A 27,978-nucleotide genomic window follows, 5' to 3' on the forward strand; every position below is an offset into this window, starting at 1 on the left:
TAACTGGTGATCTATGAAAGCAAGTTAAAAATTACGTTCCTAAACAGAATTTAATATAACATTGTTGTTGCAGTGACCGTAACACAGTGCAGATTTGATGTTTTCAATCCAGAGTTAAAAGGGCATGCACTCTTATCAGTCTATTTGATTTTAAAATCCTTATCTCTGTTGTGCTGTAGGCATTGGAGTAACTCAATTTGCTGGGTTAATAAACTGTCTCTTGGATCTCTGCAGCCCTTTTATAACATCTAGGACTTCTTGAGCTTCATGGTTACCACAATGCTATACAGAGCTCATTCCTTCTATTCACAGGTCACTGTGCTAATAAACATAAGATAGATGCCTTTGGGCAGTAACAAACAGGTGCAGCCCTATAGTGTGACAAGGAAATTATTTTGGCTGGGACTTTCCAACAGTATATTATCAGAGGAGACTGTATAAACAAGTCAGTGCTTGTTGGAAGTATGGGTATGGGACTTCATTCCTGGTTGTCATCCTACTTCACAGTCCACAAAACCTCTCTAAGAGTGCATCTCTGAAGGCTGGAGGCAGCTTGACTGTGTCTATCTGTGCAAACTGTGCTACTGTGGGTCTGTTTGGGGACCCTCCAGAGTGATGAATATGCCAAGTCTCTCCAATGTATTTTATGAAAAGAGACCCTGGCACCAAGTTCTGCTTGCCAGAGATTTGCAGACATTTAGAAATGCGGTCATGTAAGCCAAGATACAGCTCCAAGTTCTTTTAAGTCCTGCAATCAACACACAACTGCTGAATGTGATAAGGCAAGGATTTCAGCTCAAAGTGGGCTAGGGAATAGGGAGGGGAAAGGAGAGAGACAGCAGACAGATACCAGGTAGGAGGTGCAGATGTTAAAGCTTTGATGTTCTCCCCGTCAGCGGAAAGAGTGGAGACAAGATTAGCAGCATTGTGCTCAGTAACAGCATTATCCTGCTCAAAACACCGGGAGATGCTGTTGTTCTGAATGTCGCTGTGTCAGGGTACTTGATCTTCCACTCAGTTGCTCTGTTTGAAACCAGATTAACATCTGAGACCAGGATTGCACCTTTTATACTTGACAGTTGGAGCCAGTTTTTGTTTTCAAGCAAACTGCTTCCTTGCTGGGGTGGCATTCCAGTACTTGACCCAGAGCAGCAGTGTGGTGTAAACCAGCAACTCCCACTGAGGGGAAAGCTGGACCATTTCTCTCCTAGCTGTGCTCTGACAGTCCAACAGTGGTGCAACACTGTCAGCATCCCAGATATACCTCAGACATGACATTGGACAGCACACCTGAGACTCCTTGTTTTCATGGACACTGCAGAGCAGGAGAATGAGCAAGACTCAGGAGGGACTCAGATGTACTCTCTATATCCCAGACAAGCTGTAGCAGCATATGAGCTCTTTCCAATGTAGCACTTAGTGATTCACATCTCTCCTGTTGCTCATTGCATCTCCAGAGGAAGATGTGAGTGCAAGAAATGGTTTATTCCAGTGGCTATCTCTTATAAAATATGTATTTAATTATCTTGTAGGAGGCAAGATTGAAAACGCAGTCTCACTGCTTTGGACCAGAAATTTGTGGAATTTATCGTGGATCCCAGGACCTGTTCATTTTGCTTTCTGAGATCAGCTTTGAGAAGACTCTTTAATCAGGCAGGGGTGAGGACCAGCACTGCTGGGAGATGGTGAGGCTCAGTCATCCTGAGGATCCTTGTTCTGCTCTCTCAGAGGTCCTTGCTGCTGCAGCCACATGGTGACCAAATCCCTACCTGTGCTGGGTAATGTACAGCTGTGTGTGACATGTGGGCTTCCTGCCTGCACTGTGGGACAGAGACTTCAGATAGTGTCAGCCAGAGAATATGGGCCAAGACCTTGACTTGAAGATTCTTTTTCCTTGCTGGCTCTGTGTTACTGAAAAAAAATTAAATTATGGTGTGGGGCCACCCTCAGTCCTGTTGTTTTGATGACAGCTGTGGGGCAGCTGTGCTGGAAGATGCAGCTTCACAGGGACAGGAGCAGATGGTTTTCTAAATCCAGTTCACTAGTCTTGGGTTGAGAATATTTTAGGGCACGCCAAAAATCATGCCTGACTATTCTGAATTTTCAGGGATGCTGAATGGTGAGTGACTCTAGTGGGTTTGGGAGATAACGCATTTTCACTCTTTTTAATCTCTTTATAGTTCAGGTTTTTTCATCATTCAGGTGGGTAGTGAGAAGCAGCATTTACCTGCCTCCCATCACATACATAATTACTGTTGTTGAGGAGGCTTCACTTCTGCTGCTGGCAAAGTCTCAGATCAGAGCTGCAGCTTTTCCTTCATGTACCACGTAGACCAATGGTACAAGACAGGCTTGTCATGGAGAACAGGCTCAGCACAAAGCACACTCTAATTCCACTTCGTGAATGCCTTCATAAGAGGCAGCTCCTTCTTAATGAATGAATTTACCACTCAATGCAACACATTTCTGTACTTCACAAGCTATGAAGGGATCTGAGCAAACACGCTGCGTTGGGAACAGTGGAAAACATCCAACATGGATCAGAAGCATCAACATGCTCATAAAAGGAAGGAGGGAGTTACCCTGATACATTTCAGGAAAATGTCACGAGTGTGCCACAGACAGACCATACTCAGGGCACCACAGGGGTTTGTGCAAGTAAATAGAGAACACAACTTACAAACAGTGGGAGAAAACTCAGAATCTGTTCCTTGAGGCAAGACCATTTTTCTGGCTCACTGGGGAGAGCTCCAGCCAAATCAGGGATAATGACACATTATTCCTGATGTTCCCAGGGATAGAATGAGAAGGACCCAAATGTTCACTTAAAGAAAATATATTCAGGATCCTATGAAGAGTCAGACTTCATCAAGACTTTAATAGCCACCAGCACTGTGTTCAATCCTCTCTAATATACAGGGGGTACGGGGCCTCGGGGAACTTTTCCCAGTCTTTTAGACAGGAAGTTGTTTAGCTCCTATTTTTTTTTTATACTGACACAGGTTTTTTTTACAGATGCATTATCCACAGGAAGTTTTAGTGGGTTTTGGATACTTGCAGATATCCTATGCTTCTCTGTGATCAACTGGCAGTAAAGCTGGAGGTATTTCTTCCTCTGAGCTTTGAATGGTTATGTTTCTATTTCACTTCCCAAATCTGAACGAAATTAGAATTTCCAATTTCAAAAGCTCTCCCCTTTCCTTTATCAGCAATAAAAAAGAAACAGGAACGCTTGCCTGGCCTGTTCTGCTCTGTTCATTATTTTACACAAATGTATCACTAGGTTTCTCTTCTTCATAAAGTCTCTACAGACAGGCTTTTAAACTGTGCTTCTTCTGATAGCTTTCATTATTTTCAACACCTAACATATAATACTTTTATGCCTCATTTAGTAAATGTAAAGATCAAATTTCCGCTTAAAATATGAAGCCTTGTTAACAATTTTTTAAAAAAAACTAAAATAGAGAAGTCATATGAATCACTGCTTGTCTTTTATTACTTAGGAAAAAAAAGAACAAATGTCTAGAAAATGTTTTCTGTAACCTTTTTTGAAAGAAACGTATTTCACTGACTGTAAAATATGTGCTTGTTTGCCTGCTGAGGAAAAGATTGGTTATAAGGCGACTCAGGAGCCAAAGCAATTTCAAAGAAGAGAGGTGGGTTTTGCTTTATAAACACAGCAATCCCAAGTGCTGTGTATGGCCAGAACAGCCTTACAGAGAAATTGAAATTTTTATGATCCTAGAAGATTAAATGAGACGTTTGTGCAATAACTCTATTGGTTTAATGTATGCTTTGTTTTGGATAAAACAAGAAGAGATCATTTGCTGCCTAAATCAAATGTAACACTTTTGGTCCCTTTTCTTGTTGATTTTGTGCTGTGAGTTCAACAACAGCCACATTTAAAAGCCCAGGTTTTGTTTTGTTACTCCCACCCCCCAAAACCTGTGTATATAACCAGAAACACTGAAAATGTTAACATTTCTGAGATTCTTAATGTTTGCTCTTGCCAAGAGCTCCCAAAGAGAACAGAATTCATCAGAAATATAACAAATCCCTTTTTTACTTTTCCACTGGTGCCATTTTAAAAATAGTAACATCGTTATTGCAACACTTTTGAGGGAAAGGGGCTCCTTTACCCTTCAACAGTCAGAGAGATGCTCCTTCTCCATCTCCAGTGCTCTGGCTGCTGCTCTCATACCGTGCAGTTACTGTCAACTCAAAGTCCACACAGGGCACAGTGACATGGTAGCTGTAGCAGATGTGTGCAGAACAAGAGGGACAGGTTCAGTGTGCTTTTACTCTCAAAGGAAAACAAGACCCCACAGTCACCAGTGCAGTGTTGGAACAAACCTCAGGGAGGTTTAAAACAGCTTAAAAGGACTAATGGAAACTGTCTCTGGTGACTGCAGCTGACAGCAGCTCCACCTGGCTAGTCCTAAATCCCCTACCACACCTCCTTTAACACAGGAGGTCCCATGGAGGTTTAAACTCTCCACCTCCATGGTGAACATGATCTCCCAAAGCCCTTGGCAGTGTTTCCCTCCTGGCTGCCACGCTGTCTCAATCTCACATGGCTTTTGTTTCAGGGGATTGGGTCATGAAAGCCTCCTGGAAACTGGTGCTGTTGGAGGGCTGACACAGAGATGATGTCAAATCACACCCAGAAACGATGACTCTGCCCCACAGCACTCACACGACAACATGATGGTGATTGAATTGGAGCAGGGATGGAGCCTTGGAAGGCTTTGCAGATGAGGGAGCTCTAGCTGGATGAACTGTTACTGAATAGCTGAACAATCTGTTACCATTTTTCCTCTATTTAAGCACACTCAAAAGTCAGCTCTTCAGAAGTAAAGGCTGGTACCTGCTGCCGTTCTGTGTGCCTGCCTGTCTTTTGAACTCCTTCAAAGAGGCCCTTGTACTTTGTCAGGGAAATGAAGAGGGAGATCCCTATGTAATCTCCATCAATACCTTTCATTTCCTGAGGTAATGATGCATAAATTGTCCTGGGGAGAGAGTGCCTTTCCCCTCCTGACACAGCAGGGGCTCCTTGTAACCCTCCTCGGACTCACAATACACACCTCGACACAGCAGCTTCCCCTGCTCCTCAAAATGCTATTACAGTGTAGTTCAAATAATTTACATGTGGTTAATATAATTTTTTTCTGAGATAAAGCCATGTAAATGTCCATGGAAGAGTCAAAATGATGCCCAGTTTAGGAAAGAATTTGAGTTTCTAATGCCATTGACAGCATGCATGTCGTCAGAATTCCTCCATGAACAATGAAACACGACTGCTTTCCTTCAAGTGCTTTTCTCTTAAATTACTGTTTTCTGTTGTTCATTAGTCCTGTAAAGTCAGCCAGCCATTTTCTCCCAAATATCTGGCTAGGTAATAATTCCAAGAAAATTCTAGTGGCTGTGTATTGATCTGAATAAAAGTATGGAGCTTTGGAAAAGTACCGGGGTTGGATGGAGCCATGCAGTGTTTGATGCAGAACAGACAGTTTGCCTCCAATTATCACAAATAAACACTAACCAAGCACAGAAACAGCTGCAGGACTTCAGGAGAGTAAATAACCATTTGCAGATTTAATACTGGCTGTCGTATCACTGCTTTGTGGGGCTTATTAATGACTGACTCGGCAAGAGGAGCCCTTTTTCTGCTTCTCCACAATCAGAGAAGGCACAAGATAGATGTGGTTTACATTCATCTAAAGTTAGAAGTCATGATGCAAATCGCAGAAATAGACATGAATATAGAAAAAAGCCAAAATGTGTAATTTGAAAAACGTGTTCAAGTAATAGCTGCACAATATCCTGCTTCCCAAAAGGTTCAAAGGAAGAGGGTTGTGGGTAGAGAGACTAATGGGTCTGTTTGTTTCCTGGAGAGCAAAACACTAAGTTTTAATGTTCATGAAACCTAGGAAAACAATTTGTTGTCTAATGAAGCTTTTAGCCTTCAAAATTCAGAGAGAAATGCTGATAAAGAAATGCTGGGATCCAAAGGTCCTGTGAATACTTGGAGTGGCTGCAGTATCTGGGGTGATTCCCTGTTTCCTGATAGAGAGATCTCTGGCAGCTCTCATGACACAGTGACACAGCAGTGTCCCTCACACCCAGCAATGAGCTCCCCTGGATTTCCAGCTGGATTTCTGGCTGTCACTCCATCTGCCTCATCACCAGCACTGGGAAGCTGGAGTGACTCTGGGCACCTCAGTTCAGGAAGGACATTGGGAGGATGGAGCACGTCTGGAGAAGGGAACAGAGCTGAGGAAGGGTCTGGAGCACAAGTCCTGTTAGGAGCAGGTGAGGGAGCTGGGGATGTTCAGTCTGGAGAAAACGGGTGACCTTATTGCTCTCTACAAGTCCCTGACAGGAAGGTGTAGCCAGGTGGGAGTCAGCCTCTGTTCCCTGGTAACTGTTAGAAATAATACAACTTTCCTAATTTCCTAATTAATTGTTTTAATTGACTTTTCTAATTAATTTTTAAAATTACATATATTTGCATTATAGTGACATAATCAGCAACATGACAAGAGGACATAATCTTAAGCTGTCCCAGGGGAAGTTAAGGTTGAATATAAAATTTCTTCACAAATTTAGCAATTAATTCTTCTAACTCTTTTCTAGCTTCTAATTTTTAAGGATATTGTTTCTGCCTTACCAGTCAAATTTCAGCTGTATTCTTACTGGTTCTGTTGCTTTTGATTTCCCTGGAAAACTATTTTATTAATAGCTCTGAGATCTTGTACTAGTCTGTATGTGGCTTCTTTAGCAGTAGGTGTATTATATTCTGACTCACACTCCTCTAGTAATCCATGTTGCACAGTTTTTTTCCCCAAAAAATGTTATTAGACATTGAAATGCTCGAGGAAGTAGAGTCATTGTCCCCAGTGATGCCCAAAAAGATAGGCTAGAAATAAAACCCCATAGACTGATGTCTATAGAGTGTGTAATTGTTTAGTACAGCACTGGAGTTATACAGTGAGTGGGATCCTTCCACCTAACTCACCCAGCTATTGTCAAGTGCCATGTTTTATTTTTACATTAAGTACTGCTCAATATTGTCATAGTCATTATAACATCACTATATATGGATACGGACCTAATTAGCATAGTAGTTATATAACAGTTCTATAACTTTGCTTGTGCTTCCACAATTTAGGTGGTCTTTTTTGATGAAGGCTCAAGGTCTTCTTTGTGTCTGAACTTTACAACTTTGTTTTCAGAGCATGCAGAGAGTTACGGTGTTCTTCGGTTTTTCTGGCTCTAATTTACCAAAATTCTTCATTTTGTGGTTAATTGGCTTTATATTTGCCAATTTCTCATTAGAACATCCTGCTGCTTCCCAATATAACTATACTTGTCTGTCTTCAGACCATCCACCTGGTGTTTTTTCTCTATTCAATCATTAAGCAACTAGTTAGCCATATACTTGCTATTACATTGTATAGAAGGCTGCGATCCAAGTTATAGGTGTCTTAAAACTCAAGTTATATAAGCATTTTGTAACTTTAACCCAAGCTATACAGGCGTCACTAGAGTGTTTTAGGAAAGACTAGCCGTGGCGCTCGTGGTCTGTTTGACGCGCTGATATCGGGTTATAGGTTGGATTCCAACTGAAATGATTCTGTGATTAGCGGGACATCACCGGAGCCTGGAGCAGCGCTGAGCCCCGGCGCCTCAGGGGAAGGGCCAGGCCTGGCGCGCAGGAAGGAGAAATGCCTGCACACGGCGCACGCACTGAGGAACCCAAGAGCTCCATGCTGCTCCTACAGAACGCACTCCCACTGCCCGCAGCGCGAGTGCTTCGCTGATTAAGCGCTAATTATGCACTAATTGCACCGCCCTGCCCGGGCCCCGCCCCGCCCGCTCGCTCCGCCCTCACGACAAACGGCGGGAACGGGGCAGGCGCGCGCCGCCTCCTGGCCGCGCACGCGCAGCACGACTGACCCCTGCCGGCCGCCGTCCCGCCCCGCCGTGCCCCGGACGCCATCGCCGCGGTCACTTCCGGCGGCGGCCCCGGCGCGGAGGCCCCGGTGCAGCCCCGCTCCGCCCGGGCCCGGCCCGCAGCCGGCCCAGCATGCCGGGGCTGCCCGCCCCGCACAGCCCGCCCGCCCCGCACCGCCCGCCCGCACGCTCCCTGCCGCGCGGCCGGCTCGTGGCCCCGGCGCTGCCTGCTCCGCGCCGCCGCGCTCCGGCGGGGACGTGACCGCAGCTCGGCGCCTGTCCGCCCGCGGGGCTGCCCGGTGAGTGGGGACAGCTGGGAGCGGGCCGCAGGAAGGGTTAGCAGGGCCGGAGGGAGCCGTGCCGCTCCGCTTGGCCTCTTGCCGTGTGGAGGAGACGTTGCTCGGGGTGACAGGGCTCGGGCTAACGGGGCTCGGGGTAACGGCCCGGGGCGCGCACGCCATCAGCGGCTGTGCGGGGCCGAGCTGCGGGCCATGCCAGGACTGTACCTGACGCAGGTGATGCTGCCTTTATCTCCCGTGTCCTCCCCGCCTCCCAGCGCCCCTGAGCCGGCATCGCTGTCAAACGAGGAGCCCCGGGGAGCTGCCGGGGGGTAAGAGGATTGCCAGGCTTCCTGCTTGCTCAGCCTCTGGCCTTGCTCTTGACCGTGGCCGTGACACGACACCTTGTAGCCAGACAGCTGGGTGTAGGGCCCCTTCTCGATCGCCAAACTTACCCGAGTGCCATTCCCTGTGGAATTGCAGCTCTGGATGTGCAGCTGCACTGTGTCTGCAAAGAACTGATGGTATTAAGGGTATAGAAATAGGAGTTTCCTTCTAAAGGCAGATAAATAGAGAGCACATAGTTATCTTGGTTTAATTAGAGTCAAACTTAGTTACCAACAGTGCTGTCAGTTTACTTAAGTGATTAAAAGCACTATTTGTTGGGAGAAACGTATAACTGGGCAAGAGGCTAACAGAATCTGTATTTTAGCCATGGAGGCTCCCTATGATGGCACTGAGGTAACTGTGGTGATGGAAGAGATAGAGAGCACTTACACTTACTCGTCATCAGTGCCACCCAAGAAGAAGAAGAAGCATAAAAGTACTGGTGATCATGGAGAAAAAGCCAAGAAGCCTCGGTAAGTTCTCTCTGCCTTCATTTTAGCTCCTTTGTAGGGTGTGGGAGCAGTTTTCCTTGTTTCTGACATGAGTGAACTTTGCAGTGTGCTTGGAACACTTCCTAGTATAAAACATCACGTGTGAAACATCAGCTTGGCACTTTGGGCCTGCTCTGACATTTTTTACAGCTGCCACTGTTGCTCAATTTAGAGTTAGTTTACCCCAGAATAATTTACCTTAAGCTCTTCCTCTGAGGTTCTCTTTTTTTCTTCAGAGGTTCTCCTCAGAGAGAGAGTTTTCATTTGGTTAAAAAAATGTATTTACAAATATAATTAAATGTGACTTGCTTGTCACATGACCTCGAGACAAACCTAAACCTTGTGGATTTATTTTTCCCCAAGGAATTTATGTAGAATGATCTTAGTATTTCAATTTCTGATTGTGTTTCAGGTCTGCTTACCTTCTCTACTATTACGATATTTACTTGAAAGTACAAAAAGAGCTTCCACACCTCCCTCAATCTGAAATCAACAAAAAGATCAGTGAGAGCTGGAGGTTGCTCAGTGTGGCTGAAAAGAGCTACTACTTGGAGAAAGCCAAGCTAGAAAAAGAAGGACTGGACCCGGTAAGTTGTCTTTCTGGAAGTTCTTTGGATGCTGACAAGAGGCACTTAGCTGCTTACATAGCACTGTGTGGGAGAGTCGTTTAAATGCAGATTCCAGTTTGTATCCCTGCTCAGAGTAGCCTGTAAAGAAGCTGTGTGAAACCACTGCCTCTTCTCTTTGCCTTTTGTTCAGTCGAGGGAGAATGTTTCGAAATCCAAGATGGATATGTCTGATACCCGCTCAAGGCAGTTATTTTTGTGTCCTGTCATCAGAGTGAGTGATGGTAAAGTGGGTGATAAAACCAGGACTGAGAAGGATTCTGCAGGCTCTGTCATGCAGAGAAATTCCCAGCAAACTACTTCAGGAAACTGTTTGAACCTTAGGCACTAAAATAGCGGGATTGAGAACTGACTCTCCTCCTTTTCTCACATTCATTTATTCCATCCTCTGGTTTTGCCCACAGAACTCCAAGGCGTCCACTCGAACTGCAGTAGTCCCTGACATTCCAGGCTTTCGTAAGATTCTTCCTCGCTCTGATTATATAATTATTCCCAAAACCACTCTTCAGGAAGACAGGAGCAGGCAGTCACTGGAGCTGTGTGTCACACAGACCCCGGCAGCATCCAAAGGCTTGGCGGCTCCCAGGAATGTCACCAGCGTGTCTCGTGACACTGTGCAGAACATCCTTTCTGTGGATTCGAGCCAGGCTGGCATCTCAGAGCAGTGCATTGCCATCGAGGGGCTGGCAGAGGACACAGCAGCCTTTGCCCAGCCCGAGGCTGCAGAAGAAGCAGTTGCCTCGGAGGTTCTCTCGCATTATGTTGCGCCTGTGACAGAGAAAGTGGCTGGAGATATCGTCTTGGATGAAGCTTCTTTGGAAATAGAAGGACAGCCGTACCAGACAGCCCGTGTGGTTATTGAGGAGACTCTGGTTAGCAGCTCCACAGACATCTCCAATGGGAGCATTGCTGTGGCTCGTCCCCCAGTGCCTGATGGGGTCTCTGTGGTGACCGTGGTGACTGGGAGGGTAAGTTTTTCCACTGACACTCAGACTCCTGCCATGGTCTTAGCTGAACCATCTTGAGTGCTGTTTCTCACATTTTACTTGAGATCCTCCATGGGTGCAGGAGATCCTGTATTACCCAACCTGCTGATGCTCAGTGCTGAGAGAAACAGAAACTTTTGTTATCAGTCATACAAAAGTAACACTGTGACTAAGTTGGCTCTGATTGCAGATTGACTCAGCCATGTGCTGATATCAATTGTGTCTTAACATGACTGCTTGAGTTTTTTTAATTGTTTCTTATAACAATATTTGGGGTATTGCAGTGCCAGTATTTGGGTTATGCAATTTCACTGCAAGATTTTGGTGAGAAAAAATGTGGCTGTGCTCCTGATAGCTGTTTTCCTGGTTGCAGAGAGGTAGAAGGGAGTCCTTCTAAGCTGTTAGGGATCAGTCATAGAAAAGCTTAGTCTGTGAAGAGCTGGATTCTGTTTTCAATTTCAAGATGTGAGAAATTTGGTAATTTCCAGAGTACATCTGATAAGGCCATTGCTTTTGAAATGGTTGCTGCTCTGTTCTGTGTTCTGGTCTCATCAGTCCTTAAGATATATTAATGTTCATGAGAGGGAAGGATATGGGTCACCATGTCTTTTGTTCTCTGCATGTATTTTCCCTTTGACTTCATTTTAGGATACAGAAGAGAGTTGCTCCTCCACACCTGCAACACAGTTTATCATGTTACCTTTGCCAGCTCATTCTGTTGTGGAGAACCCAGCATCAATTAAATTGGTAAGAAATCTAGATTCTTGTATGGTATGTTAAGGTTTGGATGTATTATCGTAGATTTGTCTTAAAAATGTTAGAGTGGGAGGGATTTGCTCGTGGTTCAGTTCTTAAAGACAGTCCAATTTGGAGTCATCATATCAGTTGATACATTTCTTGTCCCTGGTGTTATGTCTTGCACAGGCTAAGGGGGTCTCTGACTTCCTACAGTATCTTACAGGGGCCCATTTCTGCTGCCTTCTTCCTCAAGGAATTCTTGAAAACAGGTGGAGTAGATAAAGCTATCGCAACACATCTGGCCAACAGCAATTTCTGTGTAGCTATCTACATGCACTGGATGCATATTTGTCTTCATAAAAAGCCAGTGTCCATCCCTTTAAGGGCAAGAATCTACTCTTGAGACAAGAAAATATGAGCTCCAAAGCTGTTGCTTTGGCCATGTGACAGGAGGGGAGCAATGACCTAAAGTTTTGAGAAGCCATATAAAAGGCTTTGTGGCCTGTTGCACGAGGAAGAATAGTATTATTTCTCTAATCTGTCCACTCCAGCCACCTGGGGTTTTGTAGTAATTTTGGGACTTCATTGTACAGTCAGTACTGCAGCTCTGTTATATAAGCTAGCATCAAATCCTGTTTTCCAGGTTCTCAATGCTTCCAGCTGGTGGAACACTGCAGATATTTATAGTGGTGCATAGCGTGATGCTCTTCCAGTTGTCTCGGGGAGAAAGGAAGTACCTCAGGTTTCTGTTCCTGAGAAGCATCTGGCTTAAATTGGCCCATTTCTTTGACAGAAGCACTTGCATTTCTAGAAAAAATCTGTACCTAGTTAGGGGATTACAGTACAACAGCTCCCTTGGGAGTGTTGAGAACAGGATATTGGGAAGTGCTGTGCTGACAAAAACTGAGTGCGTTGATGCAGTTGTCCTGGCAAAGATGATATGTTCTACTTTAGTTGTTTGTATAAATAAGTGTCTGATGATGCTGCTCGTGTTTCAGTAGTTCATAGCAAGCTACAATGAAGGACCAGGGAGTACTTGACTGCCCCATACAGCAACAAATTACTGACAAAGCTGTCTCTGCGTCATGAGTGCTTATCTTCAAGGCTTGTTGCTCTGTTGTCATCAGTGTTAATCACATCTTGTCTCACTGTGGATTGCTGTTTGAATCATTTTTATGCCATCTATGACTTTTTCATGTTCAGAAAGAACTGTTATATCACTGTAAATAAAAGATTAGCTTTTCTGGGAGGTTATGTGCATTGTTCATCTCTGCTCTGTGGGTTGATCTAAATTCTGGTAATAGCAGAAGCTGTTGTGTAGACTGAGCATTCAGACTTGGAGTAGTTACGGTGCTGACTCACCCTGCCCAGCTGTGTGGTGGTTGTTCAGTAAAATGAATAATAATGGAAGGCTGGTAATTTGCCAAATAACATCGGTAAAGTGCTTATGAGGAAAAAGGGATCTGATCAGCACAGCTTTATGGTTTCCAGGTCTGTAGAGAAATTCTTGACAATTCTTGTTTCAGACAACCACCTATACTCGCAGGGGACATGGAAATTGCACCAATCCTGGCTGTTCCTTCACTTATGTCACCAGGCATAAGCCACCAAAATGCCCAACATGCGGGAGCTTCCTGGGAGGGAAATGGATCCCAAAGGTAAATTTGTCTTTCCTTTTCTGACTTTCAGACAAAAAGTGCTGGTTTTGTGAATGCATGTGATACTTTTAGACCTGTAGATCTAGCACAGGAGGTTAGATACACAAGAATTGATCCCTGCACTTGTGTTCCAGTGCATGTGGTGGAGCAAGTCACCATTGCAGAGGACACTTGCCAAGGTGAGAACTGAAATCACCACACTGTGTGTAAAGACGCTGCATTTGAAGTTCTACAAATTTAGTTTTCTGTGGTCTTTCAACATTGTTTTTTTAACGGAAAGGAGGAACTCTCAACTATAGTAGGTGTAGGATCCTTTGGGAGCTTGTTAGTAAAATTGATTTAGTGGAATCTGAAGTGCTGTTGGGTATTGCCTCATGGCCATATGTCTGATCATTCATGATGTTCTGACCTCTGGCTGGAAGGAAATTTCCAGGTGTTGGTAGAGTTGTGAAGATTGAGTGGAAAAGTCATTCTCCACATGATACCTACCCTGCTTAAGTTATTGGCATCTCTACTAGCTGTGTACAGCAAAACCCACTTGATCCTTAAACCTTGGCACTGTCCTGGTAATTAGTCAGCTCTGAACAGATGTGCATTTGTCTGAAAGAAGACTCCACAGGCACAATTTAAAGGATGTTCTCAGTGTGAAAATTGGCATTGACATTCAGTGGCTTTGTATGGATTTGTTCTGAACTTCCTTTGTTTTGTGTCTGGATCCATTAAACATTCAGGGGTGAGAACTCTTTTGGGCAGCTTACAAACTCTGTGGTGTCTGAGCTGAAGACTGGGCTTCCTGTGTGGTAGAGTACAAATAGTGATGGTGATGTCTTTGCTTTTGTTTGGTAAACTTGCTGAGGTAGAGAGATGGGTGAATGCAAAAGATATTTCTGGGTTCTGCCTGAGCATGACATGTCTCTCCTGTTCAATCCTGCATTGGTTACAGCTGAAAACTTTAAGAGGGAGTTTTGTTTTCGTCTTTCAGACTTGCTGTGCTCTGCTGGGAGCAGATTTGCAGATACAGTTGTACAAATTGTGCACTTGTTTGTACGGTGTCCTGCCTTAGAAAAAAAACATACACCAAGAGTTTTTTTTTAGCTGGCAATAGTATCAGTAGAACTGAAACTAAATATGTATTCCTGCTAGTTAGAAAGGTTAAAAAATACCTTTTTAAAAAAGCTTAAGTTATTCTTCTGAATATGAACCCTGTATTGAGCTTAGAATTAACATGTTCATCACGGCAAAAGCTCTGGATTCCATTTCTGATATATTTTTGCATATTACCAATTCAGTGTTTGTTGTACCTTTGTTGACCCCCAGTACAGTGACTTCTGGAGCCTCAGTCTTGGAAGTAACATTTTTGTTGAGGTCAAAAAAACTTCCTAAGTAATCCTGTTTCCTGGCTCGCTCACAAGCTTGCTTTTCTGAAAGCATATTTCCAGAAGATGCAAATTCTCTGTCTTAAGTCCTTTTGGTTCCTCAATAATGTGGAAGAACAGATAGCATCAGAGAGCTGAAGCCATGAAAGAGGAGCGTAGGAGGTGGGCCCTTGGTACAGAGGGTGGTAGATGACTTTGTGATGTTGATGCTAATTGTGATATTTGAGGGAGTTTAGGAAAGATAGATACTTAGAAGTAAACAAGGTCTAAAAATAATACACGGAGGGCCAAGAGGCCACATACAATGTTAGCAAGGCCTTTGCTTTTGTAGGAGATGCTGTCTGTCTACTCCCATACCATTCACTGCTTGAGCACTTAGGATTTTGCTGTTTTGATCCGGCATTAAATAGGCCGCGGGAAACATGGCATATGTGCCGGGAACTTGCTTATCTGTGAAAGTCAAAAGCTCTGAAATGTGACTCTCTCCTTGTTTCCAGGAAAAGCAACCAAAAAGCAAATCTGAGCCAAATTCAGGCACCTCTCTTAAAACTCCAGCAGCTAAAAGAGGTCAGCAGTCAGTCCTCCCAGAACCCACAGCCGTTAGCGAGAGTTCCTCCAAGTCCACATTGGAAAGCTCTGAAGCTGTCAGCCAGCTGCTGAATGCTGTGCCTGTCGGAGGGCAGATGCCCGAGATGGAGTGGGAGGAAGTGATCATCTCTGAGGGCCACTTCCTTCCAAATCATGTGCTTGCTGAAGACAAGAGAAATGCTGTTGGAGTGGTGCTGGGCCAAGAGAGCCAGCGGCAAGGAGACTCTTCCTCGGAGCAGGCAGAGAAAGGAACTGTAGGGCTGGGGATGTCGACGTCTTCTGAGGTGTTGAGTCCAAATGCCTCTGTGAAAAAGCCAGTGGTGGGGTGAGTCAGTTTTCCATGTGTTACGAGAGCATATGTGTGTTCATGGGACTAGTCCAAGAAATTGGCAGTGCTTCCTGTAAGACTTACTGTGTTTGCTGTCTGTTTTGTGCCAGTTCAGGATTGTTCCTTTAAGTCTTTGTCCATCAGAACTAATATTTTTTAAGTGATAATAGACTGTAGTCACAGGGAATATGCAGCTTTAGCACTGTCTCTCTTTCTATTGCAATAGCTGTGATCAGTGTACTAATAAAGCACAATTCAGGGAAAAGAGGAAAGTTGAAGCTGAGGAGAAATCAATGGAATATTTTTCCACTTGTAGCTCTTGTCTTTCAGAGTTGATGCAACAGCTGCTACACACAAGGGACAAGAAGTAAAGAGTAAACCAAGACCCAAGCCCTCCCTGCTGGCTGCAGCCAGACCCATGCGAGCCATTCTGCCTGCTCCAGCCAGCGTGGGGAGAGAAGCCAGCACAGAGCAGCCAAGCAGCAGGCAGGCCTTTGCAAGTACTGGTAAAAACAGCATTCTCTGGTGTGCTTTGGGAGCTGTTGTCTTTCCTCACCATGCTGAAGTGGTGTCTGTCAGTAATTCTTAGTAGGTTTTAAGGGAGGTGGTTATCTATGCCTGAGAGTGTAGTAAATGGGTCATGAAACACCTGCTTGGGTTATTTCAAGCTCAGAGGAAAGATCTCACATGACTATAGTGACATTTACCAAAGATGTCAGAAAGAAACAGTACCTGTTTTCTCACATTTAACCTGGTGCATTTCTTTCCTCCTTCTAGACAAGCTTTCCCCTGTGAGAACATCAGGCTTGAAGCCCAGTACACTGAAACAATTGGGCCAGTCAGTTCTGCAGCCACCAGCTGCTGAGGAACGAAAGGTTGTTCTTCGAATGCAAATTATTTTCCTGGATTTTTTGGTGGGGGAGGGTTTTGTTTATCCTTTTTGTTTGTGGGGTTTTTTTTCTCCCAGATGAGTGATATGACCTGAGTGAGAAATCAAACATAAAAATGTAGCAGCCTTAACAATGATGAGACCTGTGATTGGCAGTTTTTATGATATGGCTGTGTGACAGAATGAATGCTTGGTGACTGAGTGTGGGAACTGAGCTGAGAGATGCTGTCGGACAATCCTGCTTTGAGAACCTCCCAGCTATTTCCAGAAGATGTTTTAAGGATCTTGTGGTGCTTTGATAATCTGACATGCAATATTGAATAGTGAGCTTTTCACCTGTAAAATGCGACTGAGCATGCCAAGATACTGGAATGAATCAGTGTGAATTGTAATGTCTTAGCATGCAAAACAGTGTCTTGTGGTATTAGGGATATTAAATTAACATTAGTTAATTTCTTGGGAGCAGGAATGCTAACAGGTATAGATTATTGATGTATATATGTATTCAGCAGTAGGTGTCTCATAGGTCTTGTTTTTTCTGCTTTCCATTTCTAGCTCCACAATGCTGTGACAAGCAGAGCATCTCAGGTTAAAGTCGTGGAGGTCAAACCAGACATATTCCCTTCCTACAAGTACAGTTGCACTGTAACTTTGGTGAGAATTTTTCAAATAGTGTGACTTCTGCCATGGGGTGTCTCCCCTCTGGGATGAAAATGTTTTGGGACTTTTGTTTTACTGACTTGCAAAAATATATCTCATTTTTAACATGAAAAAGTCTGTACTTCATGTGTAATCTCTAGACCTAATCCAGGGTGACTGTGCTCTATTTTGCAATTATGTTTGGAACCTTGTTAAGAGCTGGATTTTAACTCGTGTCCTAGCATAGTCCCCACCCCCTTCTTCAGCTCAGCAGGGAGAATCAGGGGTTTCTGGATTAATTTAATGTGCTCCTGGTCTGGGGAATGGCCGCAGAATGTTTAAGTGCCAGTTAAAGGATTCTGTGCAAAGTGACAGGGCTTGCTATTGACCTTTAAACAAGATGTTATAGTGGGGAAAAAAAACATATAATAATCTTCTTTAGAATCTTATTGGCATAGAATCGTAGAGTCATTCAGGTGGGAAAAGACTTTTAAGATCATCGAGTCCAGCTATTAAAAGTCAAGGTCAGCAAACATCTCTTTTGTGTCATTCAGGATCTGGGATTAGCAACATCACGTGGCAGAGGGAAATGCAAGAACCCTTCCTGCAGTTACGTGTATACAAACAGGCACAAGCCACGCATCTGTCCAAGCTGTGGATACAACCTTGCCAAAGACAGGACTGAGAAAACAGCAAAATCCCTGGTAAGGTTCAGGCTGGTTTGTTTTACCAAATGTTTATTGTGAGCTGGGCAGAGAAGTACCTTAGTTTGCAAGTGCCTGTGGGAGCATAGTTTGGGATTTTTTTTTTTTTCATTGTGGTAAACTTTTATAGTAGAATGGTTCCTATTTAAAATACCTGTGATGTTTGAATTGTCCAACTCCAGTGCTACCACTGGGTGTCTCCTTAACTTTAAAATTATTCTGTTGTGGCAGTACATGCTGACATCGACCCTGAAGTCACATTATTGCTGTGTCAGCTTTGTTGAACTTCAGCTTTCATCTAGAAATTCCCAAGTATGCTGTGCTTTGTGAGCAGTTTGGGGCTAGTGTCAGTTAAGTTAGTACATCTTATATTAGAACTTCCTGTTTTTAAGGGTTTGTAGAACAAATTTACTTCCAACCTGAATTTATTTCTGGATGAAGGGTTTTTTTTCCTGATGTATAAATATGTTTTCAGTTAATTCATTCAGTTAATATGTTTTCAGTTAATTAATTCTGGGGGGGGTTGTTTTTTTTGCCTTTGCAGTCTCAAAGGTTAGCTTTTTTTATACTGAATTGTCATGTTTTTAAAAAATAAATGAAAAAAAGGAGCTTTCTTGTTCATAGCTGAAATGCCTACTCAGCACAGAATTTGTCTGTGTAGTAATATGACTCATCTACTTGCCTTTTTTTATTTTGAAGAACATAACTTTGTTCAGTGGTTTTGTATTTTTTTCTTTAAAAACACAAACAAACTGAGATGGCCTGTGTGAAACTCACATACAAACAGCTGTGTAAGGAACAGCAGTGCGCTTAGCTCAGCTTGCATTCTGAGAAGCATATGGCTCATCTCTTCTTCCTCATTTAGTTTTTTTTCTTATTTTCTGGTTCTAGATGTGTTTAACATTCCTATCACACAGTTTATTGTCTCTGGGCTCTTGTCTGATCCTTTATCTCATTGCCAGACTAGTCAGAAAACCAGGTTGAAATGCTGGCATAAGAATTTCAGTGATTAAACAGATTTGCCTGTTTGTGTTCTGTCTGTTCTTCTGGGACATCTGGAGTTTGATTCTCCTGTGCTTGTGCATTTTGTTGTGATTGCATGTGTGAGCTGGAAAAGGGTAGATTGTAGGTGATCAACTGTTATTGATGAATGTGTTTTGTGTATCACAGCCCTCGGTTCTCATGTAGTACTTGTCTTCTCCAGCTTCTGGAGGTGTGCAGGCTGCCCTGACCCTGTGCCTGATAACCTATGGAGAAAAACAGTTGGAGTGATGAGTGTTTATATACCTATTGGTGGTTATCCTCAGCTTCTTGATTCCCAATTCCTGCACTAACACTCCAGTTTAATGGCAAATCTGTGATGATCTGGCAGTGTAGGAGTTCCTGAAGGGCTGAGAAAGTATTCAACGAAGTATTTTTGTTGAAGTAATTTGGGCTTGAAGTTCTTGTGTGGAGTCAATGATTCAACAGTAGAGTGGAAGTCAAGTTTACTGAGTGCAAAGGTTACTGTGTTTCTGCTGCCTTTTGTGACTTCTTTGGGCTTCTTAATATTTCATCCCCATGCTTGCCTAGTTGGATTTGTTGCTTTCTAGGAGGTCAGCCCAGGTCAGTCTGACGTGCTGAACACCAGCGAGCCCCTAACGCCATCCCAGAAGGAAATCCAGCGTCAATCCACGCTGCAGCTGCTGCGCAAGGTGATGCAGATCCCCGAGAATGAGTCGGAGCTGGCAGAGATCTTCACCCTCATCCATGAGCTCAACAGCTCCCGGCTCATCCTGTCCAACGTGAGTGAGGAGACAGTGACCATCGAGCAGACCTCCTGGTCCAACTACTATGAGTCTCCATGTGTGCAGTGCCTCCTCTGTAACAGCCCCTTGTTCAAAGGGGGACAGAAGTAAGATTCTTCTTGGGACTTTGATTCTTTCAACCTCATGTTGATTTTCTTTGTTCCTAGTGTGCCTGAAATATTTGCTTTAGCCCCTGGTAGTGAAGCTGGTGAAAGTGACACTGAATGTGTATGGAAAGGGTTTAGCAGGATCAAAGAGTGACTGCTAAGTCTAGATGTAACTTTTTTCTTATTCAAACAGATTATTTTCATTAGTCATCCCCTTTTTGTTTTCCATTCTGATGCTTGGAGGCTGAGAGAGGAAAACTTGTGGGTTTACAGATGTGCGTTATGTGATTTCCCTTTTCTTTCTCTCCCTGATCTGAGTATTTCCTGTGTGGATATTTTTGCTTATGGTGTTTTCATTCCTTTCATTTCTTAGTGTGTGCTTGAGGCAATCCTCATTTGGAACAAATATCCAAATTCAAACCTGAAGGACTTTCAGAAACTCCCAGTGATAGGCTGGATTATTTTAACTAGATTTGTATGAAAGCCTGTAGGGTATCTCCTCACTGAGTCTATCAGACATCCTCCTGTTTCTGAAAGCATGATGTAAAATATTTCCTAAAACAAAATGCTGGGGAGTTTAACGTTGTGTTTCTTTCTTCCACAAAAAAAAGTCTTAATACAAATGATGGATGTTTGCTTTGGTCAGGCTAAAACTAATTGAGGTATTTCCGGAAAGATACTTTTTATGCTGTGTAGTTTTTTCAGAACAGAGCAATCTCACACCCTGTCCCTCAACTTGGGACATACCAACCTGTGCATTGTAAATCCTTGTCTGTGCCTGGCTGCTTAGCAGTGCTCTGCATGTGGGACTCTCCCATGTGCCTGCACAGACTCTAATTGAAACCCTGCCAGTGGGAGGGAGGTGACTTTGGCTTTGCTTCCTGTTTTCTCAGGTGGACAGCAGTATTTTTGCCACTGGCACTCTCCTGTCTGAACCTCCCTGTTGGCAGTTGCACTGTAGAGAAACAGACCTTTCTGAATCTCTGTGTGCAGGGACAGGCTGTTGGGTGGAATGTGGTATTGATCACCACAGCAATGGGACAGACACTTCTCCCAGGGCAGCTGGGGCCATAGGTTTTCTCCACCTCTCCAATAATATGTGCCCAGTGTATGGAGCTGGAGGAATGCTGTAGTGCTGTTGAAAGAATGTGAGCAGTGACCTGACTCTGCCAGGGAAATCTGTTTTAAAATGTAACTTTTCTTTTCCTGGTGTGAAATGATGTGATGAACTGGCTTAGATTTACATACTGATGAACTCATGTCAACGAGAATGCCTAAAGTTACTGCAGGGCTGGACTGAAAAACCCAGTGGCTTCCCTCAGAAGGGTTTTTTGTTGTGTGTTGCAGTTCCCTTGCTGGTCCTCAGGAGTGCTGGCTGCTGACAGCCAATCGGTTACAGGTGGTTACAGCTCAGGTCAAAGTGTGCTTGAACCTTCAGTGTCTGGCCCTCCATAGCTTCACTGACATTTACACAGGTAGGAAAGATGTGAGCGTACCAACCTACAGAATGACTACAATCTGAACCCTTTAGAAGCCTGGGGATTGTATCAGGGCATCATCCAGGCACAGAAAAGCTTGTTCCCTTCCCCAGTGTTCTAAATTTAAGTTATTTTTTAATTGCTTCTGCTTATTCTGCAAGTAAATCTATATTTGTGAGTGAAAACACATGAATGTTCTGGTGAGGAAGACCTTGCCTTGATTCACTGGTGTAGGTCTCCTCTGTGTGAATGTTGAGTTCTGCAAGGCAAACCCTGAGATCACAGTCAGGATCTCTGGAGAGCGCTGTTTCTCAGCGTTGGCTGGTGAGGCGATGGATTGGCTGCTGTTCCTTGTAGCTTTTTTAATTCAAAGACAAGTCTGTGAAAGGAGCTAATCTTTCAGCCAGGACCTCTGCACTTCAGAGGCACAGAAGCACTGTTTTTTTGTTTCCAGTATCCTCTGAACTGTACTTGTGTGAGTGTGTTGTATATGAGTAAGGAATATATTTCTTTGTGAATAAGATCTGGAACCCTACAGACAATAACTGTCTTGTTTTAACTGCAGGCCTTTTCAATGTGGGTAACAAATTGTTAGTGAGCTTGGATCTTCTGTTTGCAATCCGAAACCACATTAAACTTGGAGAGGATCCCAGAGTGGCTGTTGGCAATATCCTTGACTCTGTTCAGGAGCAAACTGGTGGGTTTTCCTTCTTGTTTTTACCATAACACACCAGACTGTGACCTGCTGATGTTAGGTTATAAAAAGGCAAACCTCACATATTTTAGTGTGGTGTGTTTCTATTAAATCACTTCCTAAACCAAATAGTACCTTTGTGGCCAGTTCTTTGTAACAATTCTCTGGAGGACAGGTTTGGTTTTATCCTGCGTAGGAGAGCCCTAATACCTTTCCTCTGGTTTTAGGAAGTGAAAACTGTAACAGTGACATGTTCTCCTTTCAGACAAAAGCCTGAGCCCTGATGAGCAGGGTCAGCTCCAGGAACTGCTGTGCAATGGCTACTGGGCCTTCGAATGCCTGACAGTCCGAGATTACAATGATATGATCTGTGGAATCTGTGGCATAACCCCCAAGGTGGAAATAGCCCAGAGGAATACAGAAAATGTCCTTGCACTGAAAAATATAGAGGTAGGCTTTTCCCATACTTCACATCCTGTTTTATGTTTAAAGGAGATCATCATTATTTTTTTCTGACTCTTGTCTTCGTGATGCGCAATAAGTACACAAGACCTTTTGAGTGGTTTTCTGCTGATGCCTGACAAGAGGATGTGGCTGGAACAGTGATGCCTGTGCTTCCTCTTAGGGGTGTTGATGTATAGTTCAGGGAAAACAAGATCCTCTGTCCCTGGACCACAGCTTTTGTCCAAGAGGCTTGGGCAGTAGGAACCTTGGATGGAAGCTGTTGGTCTTCCTTTGACTTGAAGACATGCTTTTTTTCTCAAGTTTCCTTGAGGTGCTATTTTCTCTAATGTGGGGGGAAAAGCCCTAGTAAGAGAATGTAGCATGCCTGGCTTTTATGTCAAATATGTCAAATTTTGAGTCTTACCCAATGAAAAGTGGTTGTAAGAAGCTGTAGAAGACTGAAATCATCTTACTGTATTTGGGCTCCACACTTTCCTGAATAGTCCTCATGCCTCGAGTGAGACTGACAAAAAACTATCAGACTGTTGTTATTTATATTTGACCACTGTGTTTCTTCTTCTCTGTAGTTTACTTGGCCAGAATACTTGCCATCAAATGAAGTGAATGTAGAAGACTTTTGGTCCACAATGGAGACAGAGGTGATTGAGCAGGTGGCTTTTCCTTCTAGCATCCCCATCACAAAGTTTGATGCCTCTATTGTTGCTCCTTTCTTCCCTCCACTGATGAGAGGAGCAGTGGTGATCAATACAGAGAAGGACAAGAACCTACATTCACAGCCAGTGCCAGGTAATGGCTCAGGTTGTGCTTATTAAGGGAGGGCTTGATATGTTGGTGACTTCAGTCTTGGTGATGTTTAGAGTTAAGAACTGCTGATTGCATGACACTTTGAAAGTTATATGTGCTGAGAAAAGACAGGAACATTGGAGTGAGTTCAGCTGTTCTCAGGCTACTTTGCTGCTTGAGGCTTGGCCTGTCCTGTGAAGTTTGGATGCACTGGTGGGCTCTGATCCATTTGAGATATGAGACATGAGAGCATTGCACCCTAAATGAGACAGCATCTGATTGCAGAGGGATGCATGCACATCTTGAATGCCAGTCAGTGTTTGTTTCATGTTAGATTGATATTTGGACTGAGGAAGTTAACAGGCAGTGCTTGGTGTTACAATCTCAATAAAGGGTAAATAAGTTTTTACAATATTTGAGAAAAAAACTAAGAGAGTGGTGTGCTAGTCCTGATCAGAGTTGTCAATATTCATTATATCCACTGCATATTGACTGCATTGAACAAGAAATAGTGAGAGGAATGAGCTCAGATGTATGAGAGCTAAGATCAGTTAGCACCTGGTTCCCTTAAGAGTTTAGGTATTGGGTATAAGAAGGAAAACTGGCTTTGCAAGCTTAACAAGTGGATGAGTTGACTTTGCAGACAGGGCTGGAGCTGTTTCAGAGTTGGGCTGCAGAAGAGCTATGTGGGCTTTTGTGGAAGTGGAGCTCCGGAGAAAGAGCCAGGGAGATGTGAAAGCTGAGCCTGGAGCTGCTCAGTCCGAAGGCTGCAGTTACATTTATCTCTGTTCTTCTTCACTTGGTTATCCTCACGTCAGTCATTTAAAGGTTACAAATGACAGGATAGACAAGTGTTTATGGAGTCTGCAGCTCTGCTGGGCTGTCTGGTGACCTCAGCAGTGAAGGGCTCGAGACAAGTGTGGGCTGTGACACGCTTTGCAAGTAGGACTGTTCACAGCTTTCTCTTGCTGGCCGTGGGTTGTGCAATCTCTGTTTCTGTAGTCTTCATAGGAAATTATTTTGGTAACTTCCCTTCCTGAGAATGAGTGCTGAGACCTGTTTCCTGCCTCTGCAGGTAATGGGAGTGCCTTGGTGAGGCTCCTTCAGGAAGAAGTCTTCAGGCCTGAGCTGATAAACTCTTACAGCAGGGAAGAGCTGCAGAGCTTTCTGACACAGTGTGGCATCCCCTGGGAGGCATCACATACAAAGGTAATGACTTGTTTGCCCACATACAAGCCTGCAGGAGGGGAGCTGTTCTTCACTGTCTTTCCCTCATCCACTCTTGCCATCCTAGACAATTAATTTCTCATCTGACTGCACCAAGGGCAGGCATGGGTGCCAGCAGGTTATAGGATAATTTACACATGGTGAAATAAATTGAACCTTTGTGGGCTAGAAGAAAGGAAGCCTGTAATTACCTTGTCACTGGCTCAGCATTGTGTAATTGCTTGTCATCCTCATGGCAGTGAGTGTGGAATTAGGAAGTTATTGGAAGTACAAGTTGGGATTTGGGAGACCTTGCATGCAGCCTTTTCCCTCTCTGCAGGAGTCTGTTAATTTTAGCCACTTTCTCTGGGGCCTGTCTTTTCTAGGATGAGCTCTGCTACTCCCTCCTGGCTCTCTATGAGTTTGTACAGAATGGGACAAGCATCACACCACCTTCTGGTCATCACACAGGAGGGAAAGTCTACAAAGTGTGTCCACATCAGGTAAGGAAGGCTGGAGCTGCAGGTTTTTTTTCTTCCTTGGCTTTTCACTATTTGACTTGACAGCATGGAACTTCCTTATTAAATAGAAGCAATGGAATGGGCTTCTATGAGCCTTTGGAATGAAGGCTTATGAGCTTTAGGGGCTTGGAGAATGAGCAGTCCTTCAGGAGATCGCACAATCTGAAGCCTGGTTTTAATGTTGCAACTGAGGTAGAGTGTAAAACCGTCTCTTCCTGAACAAGATCAAGTGAATGTGAATGAACAAGATCAAGGAGGAAACATAGCATCTTTAGAAAATGTAGCTGTCTGGTTACTCTGAAATCTGGAATACTGGAAAGGAAGCTGAATTTTTTTAAAGACTTGATCTTTTTTCTGTAAGTTTTAAGTTTTATTGTGCTGCTGCTATTAATCCTTTTTTTTTCCTAGGTTGTGTGTGGCTCAAAGTATATAGTAAGAGGAGAAAATGCCCGGGATCATGTGGACTTGTTGGTATCCTCACGTCACTGGCCTCCAGTGTATGTTGTTGATACAGCCTCTTCAGTGGCACTATGTGCAGACCTCTGCTGGCCTGGCCTGACCTCCCAGATGTGGGGGAAGAATCAGGGCTGCTTCTCTGACCCCATGGAACCTCCAACGGTTAGTAATGTCTTTGCTCTCTTCTGTGCCAGTCCAGTATGGAAAAGTTTCAAGCGAGATTTAAAATTATACCCCCCCACCCCCACCATGCAACCTGCATTGTGCCTCAGGATAATTTCATTGAATCACAGAATTATTTGGGTTGGAAGGGCCCTTAAAGCTCACCTAGTTCACACCCCTGCCACAGGCAGGGTCACATTCCTCTAGACCAGGTTGCTCAGAGCCCTGTCCAACCTGGCCTTGAACACTGCCAGGGGTGAATTTGACCTGATAAGTGTCTCCTGATTTAAGTTTTGCAAGTGCATCACTTCTAAGCATAGCAGAATGCATTATGTATTGCCTGGGGCATTGTGTTTGATTAATTGTCCTTAATAGGAAGAGCTGTGCTGGGAGTACTGTAACAGTTCAGATCATGAACTTTGGAGTACATCACGTATTTTGGCACAGCTACTCACTTCTTTCAAACTACTGCTGTTCCTTGAGAAGTGGGAGGTGAAAATGGTTCCTAGTGTCTTGGGATTATTTGAGGGCATGCAAGTGAAGAGGGAGTGTGTAGACCACTGTTGTGACATTAAGGGGAAGCCTGGATCATTTAGCCCTTCCTCTGATTTGGGTTGTAGTGTTGGTTGGAGTTTGGCCAGCCAGCAGTTTTGTCTTCTCAGCTGTGGGGAGGTTACCTGTCGTCTACCTGGTGGTGTGTGTGTGTTTCTCCCCCAGTACGTGTCCTGCCCGGAGCTGCTGGACCAGCACTACAGCGTAGACATGACGGTGGCTGAGCACTCCCTTCAGCATCCAATCACCAAGTCATCCACGCGCCGAATTGTCCACACAGGCTCGGAGCAGAGCAGCCCCTGGGATCCCACGGCTCGGCACCACTGCATCTCCCTGTGCCGGGAGCTGGAGCCGTACGGCGCCATCATCGCTGCCATCAACGACAGCAAAACTAGCAATGTCCGCCAAAGGCCCATCACCTTTGAGAACCCCACACACTATTACCTCTACAACCGCCTCATGGACTTCCTCACTAGCAGGGAAATCGTCAACAGGCAGATCCAGGAGATCGTGCAGAGCTGCCAGCCGGGGGAGGTGGTGATCCGCGACGCGCTCTACCGGCTCGGGGTGGCCCAGATCAAAACAGAAACGGAAGAGGATGAAGAGGGGAAGCAGGAGGAGGATAGAGGTTGCTGAGTAACAAAACAGCTTGTTGGTTGCTCTGGTTGTGTGGATGGGTGGGCTGAGCCAGCTTTTGCAGCTGTCTGGCTTGAGAGTTTATTTTTACAGGTTGGAGATGTGATGCTGGTGGCTTTGCTGTTACTGACCAAAGAGCTCTGTGCTTCCATAGCATCGTGATAGCTGCTACGAGCATGGGTCTGTCACCCCCTTGCAGATGGCTGCAACTGCCTCCAAGGCATGTGATGGACCTGCTGTTCAGGGCTGTGGGATGTTGCCCTCCCTGCAGCTGGAGATGGGAGAGGTGTTGCTGGTAGCAGGGAGTTTGCGTGGTCAAGCACACACAAGTGTTTTAATTCTGAATCTTGCTTGCTGACTTCTTTGTGCTTATTGGTAGCAGGGCTGGGGATGTGGGACCAGGCATGAAAGTTAGATGGCTACAACAATTTCCCCCAAAACATTCTGAATAGGTGAATTTAGGATACTGACTCCTGCTTGGTAATCTTGCAGAGCTCTCATAGGCATTGGCTGCAAGGAGTCTGAGTTGAGGAGGAGGAGCTGTGCTGCTTTGACATGCTGTATCTGGGGAGCCTCCCTGGAGGCTGCACTCCTGGGTTCAGGATTGTGGCTGCAGGAACTTTCTAGAGTTGTTTGTCCCTTCACACGAGCACTAATAATTTAGAAGCCAAAAGGTACAGTGAGTGCAATGTGTTTTCTGTGGTAAGGTAAGAACTGAGCCCCAGGGCAGCCGAGGGGTTGGAGCACAGTTTGAATGCTGTGCAAGGGGTTGGCTGTGGAGAGGGGAAGGACACTCAAACACTGTGGGATCAAGGAAGAATGATGAATGCAGTGTCACCAGAGCGAGCAGGGTTCTGTATTCCACCCTCCTGGATATGCTGGGAGAGCTGTACCCACATATGCAATCTCATCACTCTGTCAGGTGTCACACCTGCCCATCCCATGTTCTCACAGCACTCTGGGGGTTGGAGGAGTCTCCTGCTGCCCAGGTTACTTTGTCAGCTCCTTGAGAGGAGTCGAGATGAGACCTCTGCCTCTGCAACACACCTGGAGCTGTAGGTGCAAAGCTGTGCTATCATTGCTGCAGCTCCCTTTGGCCATGGCTCATGGTGAAGGTGGGTGGATGTTTGCTGTGACACACGGAGGAGAGAAGCAGGATGCCAGACTGCTAAGTTGCCATCTTGGGAGTTTATTTTGTCTGAGTGAGCAGTGGGGAAGATTCTGAGGCTTGCGGTGTGGTTGAAAACTCCCTTCTGTGAAGGGGAACTTACTGAGTACCATACTGTTTAAGTAAATGTGTTAAGTCTGAGCAATTGCAGTAATCATGGCTTGGGGTTTTTCTGTTAAGAACATTAACTTATTATAAGAGACATTAGTGACTTTTTTCAGTCAGTGATAAAGTTTAATAAATTATCTCCAATTTTTGGGGTGAAACTGTGGTCAAGTCACTTGTTTTGTTTTTTTCGTGTACAAAACCTGGATGGCTT

General features: G+C 44.5%; 1 protein-coding gene across 4 annotated transcripts; it reads left to right on the forward strand.

Annotated features, from left to right (window-relative positions):
• Nucleotides 1-8,111: 8,111 nt before the first annotated feature.
• Nucleotides 8,112-27,925, forward strand: HMGXB3 (HMG-box containing 3). Of its 4 annotated transcripts, none has more exons than XM_085073703.1 (20): nt 8,112-8,255; nt 8,947-9,094; nt 9,525-9,699; nt 10,143-10,706; nt 11,373-11,471; nt 12,989-13,120; nt 14,994-15,409; nt 15,743-15,918; nt 16,190-16,287; nt 16,857-16,955; nt 17,495-17,644; nt 19,237-19,538; nt 20,886-21,013; nt 21,582-21,713; nt 21,976-22,160; nt 22,742-22,961; nt 24,034-24,167; nt 24,551-24,667; nt 25,094-25,303; nt 26,021-27,925. In XM_085073703.1, exons 2-20 carry the CDS (start codon nt 8,949-8,951, stop codon nt 26,489-26,491), a joined length of 3,954 nt encoding a protein of 1,317 aa, XP_084929829.1. In that variant the 5' UTR covers nt 8,112-8,255; nt 8,947-8,948; the 3' UTR covers nt 26,492-27,925. The 4 variants fall into 4 exon arrangements, with proteins under 4 accessions (XP_084929829.1, XP_084929830.1, XP_084929831.1 ...); XM_085073704.1 differs by having other exon boundaries at nt 19,240-19,538; XM_085073705.1 differs by having other exon boundaries at nt 15,743-15,912.
• The last annotated feature ends 53 nt before the right edge of the window (nt 27,926-27,978 follow it).

Source organism: Lichenostomus cassidix, chromosome 13 (genome assembly GCF_008360975.1).
Source record: "Lichenostomus cassidix isolate B80296 chromosome 13, HeHo_3.0, whole genome shotgun sequence".
In the NCBI taxonomy this organism is placed as follows: Eukaryota; Metazoa; Chordata; class Aves; order Passeriformes; family Meliphagidae; genus Lichenostomus; species Lichenostomus cassidix.

Coding starts and splice junctions, on each gene's coding strand:
- HMGXB3 (XM_085073703.1), top strand. CDS start 8,949: ATGGAGGCTCCCTATGATGGCACTGAGGTAACTGTGGTGATGGAAGAG. Junction 11,472..12,988: donor ACCCAGCATCAATTAAATTG/GTAAGAAATCTA, acceptor TTCTTGTTTCAG/ACAACCACCTATACTCGCAG. Junction 16,288..16,856: donor CAGCTGCTGAGGAACGAAAG/GTTGTTCTTCGA, acceptor TTCCATTTCTAG/CTCCACAATGCTGTGACAAG.